The sequence below is a fragment of the Rhinopithecus bieti genome, unplaced genomic scaffold, assembly GCF_001698545.2.
Source record: "Rhinopithecus bieti isolate Rb0 unplaced genomic scaffold, ASM169854v2 scaffold_23276, whole genome shotgun sequence".
NCBI classification, from domain to species: domain Eukaryota; kingdom Metazoa; phylum Chordata; class Mammalia; order Primates; family Cercopithecidae; genus Rhinopithecus; species Rhinopithecus bieti.
Genome location: NW_016810868.1, coordinates 2,000,512 through 2,012,791, shown reverse-complemented (window position 1 = coordinate 2,012,791; position 12,280 = coordinate 2,000,512). Strand labels below are relative to the sequence as shown.

The window sequence follows — 12,280 nt, the reverse complement described above, 5'->3', positions numbered from 1 at the left end:
CCCTAGCAACCACCGTCACGTGCGCCGGCGCGCCCGGCCCCGCCCCCGCGCGTCCAGTTCTGTCCCGCCCCGCCCCCGTACGTCTGATCCCACCCTCTCTCCCCGCCCCCGCGCGTATGGCCCCGCCCCCTCCCGCCCATGCGTGGCAGCCCCGCCCCCAAGAGTCTGATGACGCCATCTCCCCGCCCATGGGTGGCAGGCTCCGCCCAGGCCCCGCCCCGCCCCGCCGCGCGGTCCCCAAACCCCTTCCTTGAGCCGGGCCAGGTGGCCACATTTAGCAAATGAAAGTGCACGACGCCAGGTTCAATGTGGATTTCAGACAAATAGTCGGTTTTTCAGCCTAGGTCTGTGCCATGCCTGAAATGCAAATTTAATAAGACATTATTGGACGTAAAAAACTATTCCGGAGTTCTTTTACTTGGCAACCCCACCTGGGGCTTCAGAGGGTCTGCAAGCCAGCCTCGACTTTCTAATATGAGATTTGACCGCTTAGAATATGCAGCAAAACATCCACTCAAAGTCAGATGTGTTGCATGCTACCTTTTAGGGTGTTCCAGTCGAACGCAGCTTTAAGGTTTGGAAATGAAATCATACGACTTTTTGCTTCATCGAACAGGATACCTGGGGTTTTTTAGTTCCTATTCCTAATTTTTACACGTCAGTATTTTCTCTGAACTGTGTAACCAAAACAAAAAAAAGGGAGTGGGTGAGCCTGGGCAACATAGCAAGAGCCCATCTCTTAAAAAAAAAAAAAAAAAAAAAAAAAACTGGGCATGTTGGTGTACACCTGTAGTCTCAGCTACTTGAGGGGCTAAGGTGGGAGGATGGCTTGAGCCTGGGAGCTCCAGGCTGCAGTGAGCCGTGACTCTGCCACTGCACTCCAGCCTGGATGACAGAGCGAGACCTTGTCTCAAAATAAATAGATAACTGTGTTGTGGGGTTCTATGTAAGATTTTGTTTAAACGGTTTTGCTGCTAACAACAGTTAACCCCAGATGAGAGGATTCTCCCCAGAGGGCCCCTGGCCGAGGCACCTGCTCCCTTTCCCTCACGTCCTGCGTCTCCCTGTTCACGTTTCCTTCCATCACCCATGTTTCCTGGCTTCTGCTCTGTGCCAAGCCTTGGAGACAAAGTGAGAACAAAACCGAGCCCCCAATGCCCCTGGCCCGCCATTCAGGCAGACCCAAAACAAACCAATGCGTAAAACAGCCAACGCGTGCTATGAAAAGCAGTGAAGCTGCATAAGGAGGCGAGTGCCAGCAGGGCTACCGTATACAGGAGAGTGGGGAAGTCTTTGAGAAGGTGACCCGAGTGGAGAAGGAGGTGAGGGAGGAGGCACATGGCCCAGGCAGAGGAGCCATACATGCAAAGGCCCTGGGGCAGAAGGGTGCTGAGCGCACTGGAGGAACAGCGAGGAGCCGGAGCCGGGCCTGGTGGGAGCGGAGCAAGCTGGGGGAAGTGTGGGAGGGAAGAAAAGCTGAGAGCCCGAGCGAGACCCAGGGGGCCTCACAAGCCGGGCCACAGACTTGGGCTTTGATGCTGAATTGGGGTCCGCCATGGGAGGATCGGTGCAAGGATGCAGCTCTGCCCTTCGAGTTGCAGAGTAGGAGGGGCAGGAGGGGAAGCAGGGGACCTGGGAGGGGCCGCTGCCTCCTTCCACGAGCTGGAGGGACTCAGGGGAGGGGTGAGAGGCAATGCTGGTGGAGGGGTCGGCTGAGCCTGGGTGGAGGTGGAGGGTGTCACATTGGCAGAGTTTGGGCCAAAGCAATTGGAGGAATGGGGTTGCTTATGGCTGAGACTAAATCCTGCAGCGATGAGATGGGAGAGCTATGCTGGGGAGGACACCAGGAGTTTGCTTTGGACCCGTTACATCTGAGCAGCCTTTTCAACCTCTAAGGGAGGTGTCAGGTCAGGGTTTGGAAGTGGGAGTCGAGTCTGGAGCTCAGAGCTTGAGGTCCCCCGGGGAGGCTGTGGGACAGAGGGGAGGGCCACATGTCAAGCCCCAGGCCTCCAGAAGGAGCAGCAGCGAGGTGGCAGGGGAAGAGGGAGTGGAAAAAAGGAGCCTGATCCGGCTGAGACAGAGGATGCCATGAGCCCAACTGGAGGGGCACATTCAGAACATCGGGGCAACACTTCACCCCAAACCTGCTCGGTGAAATGGAGCCACCCATGGGACCAAGCTCAGCCCAGCACTTAGAGGCCACACCCCAGAACAACCAGAGTTTCTCCAATCCAAGACAGGGTGGGGGAGGAGAAGGGGTTGGGATTGAATCTCAGAGTCTAGGCAAGAGCTGTCTGTGCTGAGCCAGGTCCTGCCCAAAGCCTGCGTGAAATCTGCCCCTCGTCCTGCAGGAGAGGTGTCTGCATGTCGCTGTGGCAAAGGCCAGGTGACTGCAGGCGCGTTTAGCATGCGTGCCGCTGAGCGAGGAAACACGTGGCTGGTGGTAATTTTCAGGTGCCCTGAGAGAGACAGCTCTGGCTTCAAAGGGATCAAAATGTGGGGAGATCACATCTCAGACCTGATGAGATAAGGTGCTGTGCAGGCTGAGGCAGCATCTTGGACCTAATTTGCTGTGTTGGATCCTGATGAGCCTGATTCAGGGAAGGCCTCCAAGATTTGCAGTTGATCTATTGTTCCCTGTATAGAGTAGGTACTTGCCGTCAATCCTACCCTTAGGGCACAAAGCCTTGATGCTATCTGCTTCAGGTTTCTGCACATCCCTTCTAAACCAACCTCCCCTGTGGCAGATAAGCCCTGGGCCTGGGGGTGCTGGCGGGATCCCATCTGTCTGGGCCTCCAGAGACACAAATGTGGCTTCTATTTGTAAATCCCTACTAAATGTTTCTTCCTGAGAAACTGGACCTGTCAGCCCCTTTCTTCTGCCTCTCAGCCTCTTCCATCTTTGGGGCAGATTTGCACAAGCCTGCCCATCGTGGAACAGGTATTGATATTCCTGGTTGTTTGTTTGTTTGTTTGTTTTGAGACGCTGTCGCCCAGGCTGGAGTGCGGGGGTGCGATCTCGGCTCACTGCAAGCTCCGCCTCCTGGGTTCACGCCATTCTCCTGCCTCTGCCTCCCGAGTAGCTGGGACTACAGGCACCTGCCACCACGCCCGGCTAATTTTTTTTTGTATTTTAGTAGAGACGCGGTTTCACCGTGTTAGCCAGGATGGTCTCGATCTCCTGACCTCGTGATCCGCCCACCTCGGCCTCCCAAAGTACTGGGATTATAGACGTGAGCCACCACGCCTGGCCTGATATTCCTCAGAAGGGGAAACTGAGGCTCAGAGGGCTGACTACTGTGTGAGGTGAAGGGCACATGGCATGTATGTGACAGAGAGGAGAGTCTCAGGCCCACGTGCCTCCCAGAACCCAGGAGGGCCCACTCCAACGCTTGTGTTGCAGACAAAGGCAGAACCCCAGCTCTGAGCCACCCCTTTCCACACGGGGAGAGCGGAGATGAGGCCCGATGGATTTCAATGGCCCTGGCTCCAGGACTGGTCCTGCCATCCACATCTCCCCCTTTAGCAGGAGTTTGGCATGGAGGGCTCAGCTGCTTATGACTACCACCCATTTTGGGAAAACTTCTGAGGAGGAATTGTGCACACCTGTGCCAGCCCCTGAGTACTGGCTACGTGCCAGGAACAGTGCCCAGGGGAAGAATTCTCCATGTCCTCACTAGGACACCATGAGGAGGTGGGTGGCCACCCTCCTGGGACTGTGGACACAGAGGCACGTCTGAGGGCAGGGGCTCCCTGCCAGACCCCTATGGAGAGGTGGAGCAGGGCCCAGGCAGCCTCAGAGCCCGAGCTGGCTCCCAGTACCAGTGTGGCCGGTGCTGCATCGGCTACAGACTGATGGACATGGTGAGTGGCGGGCAGGGGAAGGGTGGCAGGAAGCCCCGGGGCAGGGCCAGGGGGTGTGTGTGATCCCATCCTCCGCTCCCAGCTTTGATGCTGCCGTGTGGTGGGTGGACGGGACAAGGTGCTATGGGATGGCTGTGGGACCTGCCAGCACTCTTCCAGGACCCCAAAGCTGCCTGGGGAGCCGGGAAAAGGACGGCTTCTGAGCCTGGCTTTGCTGGGCATGAACAGGCCAGGTTAGACCCTGGGGACAGAGAAAATGACCCGCAGGGACCCTGCTCCGCCTGGGCAGTGAGTGAGTTCTCCCAGTCCCCTGGGTGCCAGGAGGCTTTGCTTCCCAGGAGTGTGTGCAGCCGCCACCTTTCATAAAAGGGCCCCCCTGGCCTTCATGTGTGTTTTATGAGGGTGGCCATGATGGCCACGCAGGGCAGGGAATCAAAAGGACTCGTAAAGTTTGTCTGATGATTTGGGACTGGGAGTGCTGCGGACACGTTCATGGGCATTTTATGCAGGAGGGAACCGTTAAGCAGGGAAGCTGAAAGAGACAGATCACAGGAAAATTAAACGTAGGGTTTAACTGAGAAATAATCATTTTCTATGAAAGATAATGACTTCTCTGGAGGCTGATATCAAGATTTATTGGCCCAAGCGGTGACGACAGATCAGAGCCTAGGCAAGAACAGCAGGAGACCTTGAAGGAGAGGAACCTTGGATTACCATCTCGCCCGGTCGATATATCTGAATGCCAAAGCCCTCTGCTCTGTATGTGTCGTGTTGGGAGATTAAATGTATTTACACCTCTGGTGGAGTGGCTTTTTCTCCTGTAGTCAGAGTAACCTGATAGCTCCGGCCCCCTCCAGCGCTGCCGTCGTTGGAAGCCCCTGGCCCAGGTTTTCCTTCGTTCCTCACGACCAGCCCCATTCAAGGGCACCCTGCCACCGGCACCTGCTGGGCTCCCAGGGAAAGTCACTCTGGTTCCAGCTGTGAGTGCAGCCGCCACTGCATCACACCGCACGTCAGCACCAACCATGTGGCGGTGAGCCGGGAAGCCATCAGATTCGCCGCAAATCGGCGGGACTTCAGTGGGGGAGATTTATTGCCATGCCAGATGCGTGTGTGTGAAATACATAATTCCTCTCACACGGCCTCATAAATCCAAAAGGGTCAGCAATAAATGGAAAAAAATAAAAAATCACAGACTAATTTGTTCGGAAGACTAGAAGGGGATCCATGAGAAAGCTGTAGCTCAGCTCAAAGTTTGTTCTGAAACCGAGAGCACGGAGCAGGAACACATTCCCCACTGGATCCAAACCTCTGCGTTCTCAGGTGGGCTGGGCAGGAGCCGGCGCAAAATCAGATGCCCAGCCCGAGCTGGGCTTCCCACGCACATGGTGAGTGGGGGCCCTAACACAGGCCGGCCATCCTAACGGCACCTGGGGCTGAGCAGCCGCCCTGGGGCTGGAGAAGGCAGGCTGGGCCCAGCTGCTGCCCAGCAAGGGGTGTCCGGAGAGGGGCTCTTACCTCACGGAAGGGGGCCCAAAGGGGTTCTCAGGGGCCTGGGGTCTCTCACCAGAGCTATGGGGTAGAGGGCCCTGGCAGCTCCGTGTGTCCTGTGACCTGGGGCCTTAGGGCTTTGCCAGGCCAGCTTTGTGATGTCTCCCACCGGACTGCATGCATAAAGTCTGGAGTGTGGTCCTCTCTCAAAGTGGAGGAGGCCTGAGGCCCTGGACAGGAGAAGCCACATCCTGGAGGGATCAGTGCTGGGACACAGAGGTCCCTGAGGCCAACACACTGCCCATCAACTCCCCATTCAAGGAGAGACCCTCACATTCAAAAGGATCCCAGAGAAATTACAGGGGTCCCAGCAAATCCTCTGGAAGCAAAGAAAAGTCCATGACACCAGGAGAAATCGGATGCCCTGGCCTTCCAGGCACAGCGAATCCTAAACATGCTCCAAAAGAGACCCTGGACCACCGATTCCCGGAGGACAAGCCCCCGGCTGTGCGGGCTGCAGGGGAAATGACCTTGGGCCTTTGAGCTGCGGCTTCCTCTGGTCTGTGCAGCTCAGGTGAGAGACGCCCATGCCCAGTCCCCCCAGCTGCACGTCATCTGCTGGCCATGTGGCCAGGGTAGGGGTGGCGGGGGGGGCACCTCCAAAGTCAAAGCAGGCAGATGCCCCCGACTGTCTTCTTTTTTTTTTTTTTTTTTTTTTGAGACGGAGTCTTGCTCTGTCGCCCGGGCTGGAGTGCAGTGGCCGGATCTCAGCTCACTGCAAGCTCCGCCTCCCGGGTTCACGCCATTCTCCGTCCTCATCCGCCCGGGTAGCTGGTACTACCGGTGCCCGCCACGTCGCCCGGCTAGTTTTTTGTATTTTTTAGTAGAGACGGGGTTTCACCGTGTTAGCCAGGATGGTCTCAATCTCCTGACCTCGTGATCCGCCCGTCTCGGCCTCCCAAAGTGCTGGGATTACAGGCTTGAGCCACTGCGCCCGGCCGGCCTCTAGGTTCTTACTCCCACGTGTGCATGTGTATGCCACACACAGCTCACAATGACATCGTGGACTCCTGGGCATCTCTGTAGTTCCAGAAAACACTCCTAGGGGCTGCACCTGGGGCCAGTGTGGAGAGAGCTGCTAAGGAGTCATGCAGGACCCTCCTAGTGAGCCGCGTGGAGACGAGGTCCACTGCCTGGTCTCTCTCCACACCTGGGAGATGCGCACAACAGCCTGAGTCTGTCTCCAGGAGCAGCTCTCTGCCCAGTGAGCCCTCGGGCCCAGGTAGGTCCTCTACCTGGCGGCTCAGGCCTCCCTCGATGTCCTCGCTGGCATGCTCCAGGGACCCACACTTTCCACTGGTGGCCAAGGGTACTTGGCCTAGGGGAGAGGATGCCGGGGCTGCTTGCCAGGGACGTGGAGGTGTGGCTGCCTGTGGGGGTGTGGCTGCCTTCCTGCTCTTACCCAGCATTTCTTTGGGGTCTCGGCCCCTGTTGGGGGTCTTGGCCAAGCAGGCCCGGCTGCCCAGGGGCCCCACTGCAGATGAAGCAGTGTCTAGGAGCTCATCCAGACCCACCAAGAGCTGCCCCGACCCTCCCTGGCTCTCTGCACACCCAGAGCTCTGTGCTCCTTCCCAGGGCTCTCCCCGACTGCCCAAGACCTCCTCAAAGGCCACATCAGCCCAGAACCCTGTGCCCAAAGCAGGAGCCCAGTCCTCCGACGAACTGCCAATCGTCATGTCCGCGTCACCAGCTGCCAACAGCCCTGACAGACCTTCCCTGGCCACAGAGGCCACTCTGGATGGAGCTGGGGGCTGCACTGATGGCCCTGGGAGCCCTCCAGGGACACTGCCTGACCCCTCACACGACGGGTGCCTTGGCCAGCTGACAGGTTCAGGCCACTGGCTGCCTCCGGCCTCATCCCCTGCTATAGAACTGCATCTACCCAACTGGTCCTCAAGGCTTCCACCCGGTCCAGCCACCCCTAGGCAGAGTCCCGACTCCTGGGTTCCCGCGGACCCCTGGAGCCCAGGAAACAGTCCCTCCGGCAGACTCTCCTCAGACAAGGAGGACAAATCCTGGGTGGTGATAGCGCTGTCCTCCCCGAGGGGCCCCGAGGGCGGGGAAGGGAAGGCATCTGAGCCTGGGTTGGTGTCTTCGCCATCACTCTGTGCCTGGGGAGTGGGAGGAGGTGGGGGTAGGGGGTCCTCCCTGTGGATGGAGGACGGGAGGTCCGCACTGCTGTAGGACAGCAACTCGTCCACGGGAGACAGGATCTCAATCAAGACGTCACTGGCAAGTGGGGGACAGGCTTCCTCCAGGACAGTGGGGGATCCATTCCCACCGGGCCCAGGCACCCAGCTCTCAGTTACTAGGAGTGCCAGCCTGCCCAGGTCCCCGGGAGGAGCCTGCAGGGTCACTGGGGTCTCGGGCTCTGGCATGAGGCGCGGGAGTTTGCTCTTGGTGGACATACTTGAGTCAGCTTCCCGAGCTCCCTCCTGGTAGCCAGAAGTCTCTCCTCCTTTGCCGAAATCTGTTCCTTCACTCCCAGAGGTCCCCAAAGGAAAGTCTGGCAGTGAGTCCGAGTCGCTGGCAGAAGAGATTTGGGGTGGGAACACCACACCGGCGGCCTCAGGGGGTGCCTGGCGTGCTTCTCCTGTGTCTGACACCCCGGTCAGGCTCTCACTGGTCCCAAAAGCTTCCTGCCCCTCCCCAGGCTGTGGGGAGGGAAGAGCTACCTGGGGCTCCATACCACTTTCAAGGCTGGATGAGCCACCTGCAGGCAGGGAGCTCCCCGAGGCTGGCTCGGCCCCGGTACAGGGTTCTGGCAGGTCCTCCTCGCTATCCTCGTCCCAGACTTTGCTGGAGGCCTCTGACAGCTCTGACCCTGACCTTGGAGAAGGGATGTCTGGGAAAGGCAGCAGCCAGCCTGCCTTCGGGCTTTGCTCCGGTGCTGAACCTTCTGTCACAGCCGTGTCCAAGGAGGAACCACGCAGGGGGCTGGCCCCACTGCCCTGGGGCCTCTGCCAGGTGACCCGTCCTCCACCCCCAGGAACACTGCCTGGCCGAGGCTCACCCTGGTTTGGACCCCAGGACAAAGGCAGGCCGGCTTCCTCTGAGGAGTGTCGGGCAGAGAGCTCTCCAGGCCAGGCGAAACCGCTGTCTGGGGAGTCTTTAGCTTCCGAGCCGGGAAGAGAGCTGGAGCTCTCAGAAAGTTGGACCAGGGTAGCCGCTGCTTTCTGGAACTCCCAGAGAGAGGGACAGGACAGGCTGGTGACAGAACCTGCTGGGGAGGTGTGGGATGACACCATGGCTTCTTGCGAAGGCCCCCAGCAGGTTCCGGAAGCAGACTCAGCGCCGGGACCGCAGGAGGGGCTGGCGGGGAGAAGGGGACTGCCCTGGTGCAGGATCGGGGGCGCCACCTCCTCAGGGGCCACAGGAGCTGCTGAGAGAGGAGACAATCAACACTTGTCACTCTCTGCACCCTGGACCCCACGCATATCCCACGGCCCCCAAAGCCAGGAGGTCAGAACAGAGAAACACCCTGAACAGAGGCAGGAAAAGCGTCGAGGGTGCCAGCGTGTTGGACCCCTGTGATTCCACCCCAGCGGTTCACCACACCCACTCCCACCCACACGCAGTGAGTCATGTCCAGGGACCTTGCCGAGCCTCGGGGACCCAGCCTCATAGCACCGCAGCCATGGTTCAAGGACTGACTGGTTGGCTTTGCCTTGTTTTATTTTCATTCGGGATGTGGGTGGATCCAGAGGATCCCTGACCGTCATTCACCTCCCCTGGCAACCCTGTGATGGGGAGGTGCGTGGGCAGAGCCCCCCAGTGGGGCAGGGGGGAAGGCAGGGGCTGTGTGTTGTGGGGAGAAGCTGGCTGTGACGTAGAAACGGCCTTGGGGGACCCTTAGTGGGGACTCGATGGCTGAGGGAGGGGCTGGGGGCTGGGGCATCACCTGGGAAGGCAGCAGCCTGGGCAGCTTCCAGCCAGGTGGAGGAGACGCCAGGGACCTCCTGCAGGCAGGCCTCCATCCTGCAAGCATATTCGTGGAGAACCCTGTGGTGATCCTGGTCCTCCTGGCCTCTTCCCCAGGGCCCACTGTCAGGGACCCCACTGGGCTCAGTCCACAGCCCACACTCGAAAAACATCCCAGCTAGTCCTCTGCCACCACCTGAGGTGACCCTGAGGGCAAGGGCTCCCCAGTGGCTTGTCTTAGGAGGCATCCAGTCTCAGTCCCACTGGATCAGGTGGCAGAGAGGGGTGGAGCTGCCACTCCCAGGGGGTTTGAGGCTCCTCTGCTGACCTTGGGCTGATTCATGGGTGACATCTTTATTTCCAAAAGTGGGTCAGACCCAGGAGGGCTCAGGGTGGGTGCACAGCTGTACCCCAGCAGCACAGCTGTGCCAGGAGAGAGTGAGGGTCTCCACAGCAGGGGGACAGGCAGTGCTGGCTGAACCTGTCTCCGTGCCTCAGGCTCCACCCCTGCCCCAGGTCCTGCCTGCTCCAGGGAGCCCAGCCCCACACCTCTGCTCCCCTGATCGCCAGCTCTCGGTTTCCTGGGACTCCTCCACGGGACTCTCGGCAAAATCCAGCCCCAATTCCGAGCCCTCTTCGCTCATGCTGCCCTCAGTCACCTGCTGGAGACACATTGGAGAAATGACACTGTCAGGATGTGGCCTCTGTCTCTGTCCACCTCCTGTAGCTGGATGGAGCTCCTGTGCTTCCAGCGACCATGGTTAAGGAACAAAGACCACCCAAAAGATGGCCGTGGAGACCCCCACTCATCAGATTCCCCTCCTCCCATTGGGCCCTGCCACCATGGAAAAAAAGCCTGTTTTTCTGCCCAGGTGTTGAGTGTTAGGGTGAGACCCAGAGAAATGGCAAACTTCAGAACTGAAGGCATCTGCCGGGAAGGGCCCCGGGACACTCATGGGATGGACCAGGAGACCCCGCAGGGCCACACAGCAAGGCCAGGCCCCACTCAGCCCACAGGAAGTGCACAGCCACACCCGACTCACACTGGCTTCCTGTGGGCCACAAGGACCTTCTCTGCCCCAGGAGTGTTGGCTGCGTTCCCCGAAGCTCCTCACATGGCTGCTGTCTGTCGGAGCCCGGGGCTTCCCCGCTAAGGAAGGCCCAGGCTTGGTCTGAGGGTTTCCTGAAGGGCAAAGGGACTGTCAGCGCTGGCGGGGACAGATGCAGGAAGCAGAAGGAGCAGCTCCCGGGAATTCCGAAGTCACATAAAACAAATCTTAAAATTCAAAGTGACGCACGCCTTTCTGCAGTGCTTAGTATGAGGGCGGAAACGTACGTGGTAGTTTGCTCCTAAAATGATCCTGTTATTGGACAGTTAGTGATCGAAGTCCCAGCCAAAAGTTTAGAGAAAATTTGTTTAGAATTCAGAAGTCGGCTGGGCGCGGCGGCTCACGCCTATAAACCCAGCACTTTGGGAGGACGAGGTGGGTGGATCACAAGGTCAGAAGTTCGAGACCAGCCTGGCCAATATGGTGAAACCCCATCTCTACTAAAAATACAAAAATTAAGTGGGCATGGTGGTGGGTGCCTATAATCCCAGCTACTCAGGAGGCTGAGGCAAAAGAATTGCTTAAACCCGGGAGGCGGAGGTCGCAGTGAGCCAAGATCACGCTATTGCACTCTAGCCTGGGAGAGAGTGAGACTTTGTCTCAAAAATAATAATAATTATTATTATCATATTATTATTATTTAGAAGCCTCTTTCCCTCCCTTGGGGGAAACCTTTTGCCAGACCTTGCTCTTCCCCCTCGGTGCCATCCAGACAGACACTGGTGTGAGGCAGGAGTGGCGCAGAGGGCTGGTGGGGGGCAGGCCTCGGACACAGCAAGGTCACCAGTGCACTGCCAGGGGATCGCAAAGGGGGACAAAGGTGTGGGTGGGGCCATCGCAGAACCCTCCCCAGGAGCACCAGGCCCTCCCCGCATTGCATCTTCATCTCCCTAAACTTTCGTTCTGTGGGGTCAGGGGACTGTGAGGGCCAAGGCCACCTGGCTAAGGGAACCGGAGCTGTTTGGCGAACGCCCAAGGAGGGGGAAGCTCCATCAGTGGGAACACCTGCCCTCCTGTCCATGGCCCTGGGCTGCCCCAGTGACCACAGTGGGGTGTCACCCAGGGAGGCCTTGCGAGTGCAGTCTTTTGATCAGAGAGCGGCCAGCACTGCAGTCAGGCAGCCCCAGGGCGAGCCCCGGACCACCTGAGAACTTAAGTCAGGCCCCAGGCTCCTCCTCTGCAGTGTGGGCGTAACAAATGAAGCCACCTCCAGAGGCAACGAGCACCCATGGTGGGTGCGGGCACCTGGCTGGCCCCCAGAACGGTGACAGCTGGTACATGTGGCCATGTGGCAAGGGAGGCTTCAGGCTGAGCAAGCTTCACGGTGGCCGCTGAAGTCTGAATGACGCAGGCCGGGGGGCGATGCGGGACATGGGGGGAAAGTACTCTGTATTCACTCTGCCCCTCAGTGCCACTGGCCTCTCCAGGGAGCCCCACCAGCCACGCTTTCCTGGGCAGGCAGCCCCACAAGTGCTTCTAACCTCTTCCTATCTCAACCCGTCTGTCCTGAGGTTTGCTTTCCCTGGCTCCAACTGCAGGGCCCCCCAGTCCGGCAAACCCTTGGTAGCATAGTCTCCCTGCTTCCGAGGATGGACACTGGGTGGGGGCCTTCTGAACTCGGCACCCAGAGCTGGTCAGGGAGCTCCGAGGTGGCATCACAGGGCATGCAACCCCCCACTCACTCTTCAGCTGGTGGCTACCGGATCCACCACCAGGGCTCCCTGACACGGTGAGCGCGTCCCCTCCCGCCCCACCTACAAATTGGGGACTTGGCTCTTGGGGAGGCCCCCGGCCAAGTGTAAGGTTCGGAAAGAGAAAAATGTAATTTTTTTTTT

The 12,280-nt window shown here is 58.9% G+C and overlaps 2 protein-coding genes and 1 pseudogene across 2 annotated transcripts in view; 1 reads left to right on the top strand and 2 right to left on the bottom strand.

Annotated features, from left to right (window-relative positions):
• LOC108542846 (sulfhydryl oxidase 2-like) overlaps positions 1 to 1,091 on the bottom strand; it is a 24,519-nt gene extending 23,428 nt beyond the window's left edge. The window contains exon 1 of the mRNA XM_017893002.1: positions 1,052 to 1,091. Within this exon, the coding sequence (XP_017748491.1) occupies positions 1,052 to 1,091 (40 nt within the window). The remainder of the gene's footprint in view (positions 1 to 1,051) is intronic.
• Positions 1,092 to 3,467: 2,376 nt separating this feature from the next.
• Positions 3,468 to 6,024, top strand: LOC108542845 (uncharacterized; annotated as a pseudogene).
• A 1,769-nt stretch (positions 6,025 to 7,793) lies between these two features.
• Positions 7,794 to 12,280, bottom strand: part of LOC108542843 (AT-rich interactive domain-containing protein 1A) — a 9,750-nt gene continuing 5,263 nt past the window's right edge. Inside the window, exons 6-10 of the mRNA XM_017893001.1 lie at positions 10,380 to 10,519; positions 9,886 to 9,998; positions 9,317 to 9,393; positions 8,091 to 8,797; positions 7,794 to 7,941 (exon numbers count right to left, since the gene is read on the bottom strand). Of these exons, the coding sequence (XP_017748490.1) occupies positions 7,894 to 7,941; positions 8,091 to 8,797; positions 9,317 to 9,393; positions 9,886 to 9,998; positions 10,380 to 10,519 (1,085 nt within the window). The 3' untranslated portion in view covers positions 7,794 to 7,893. The remainder of the gene's footprint in view (positions 7,942 to 8,090; positions 8,798 to 9,316; positions 9,394 to 9,885; positions 9,999 to 10,379; positions 10,520 to 12,280) is intronic.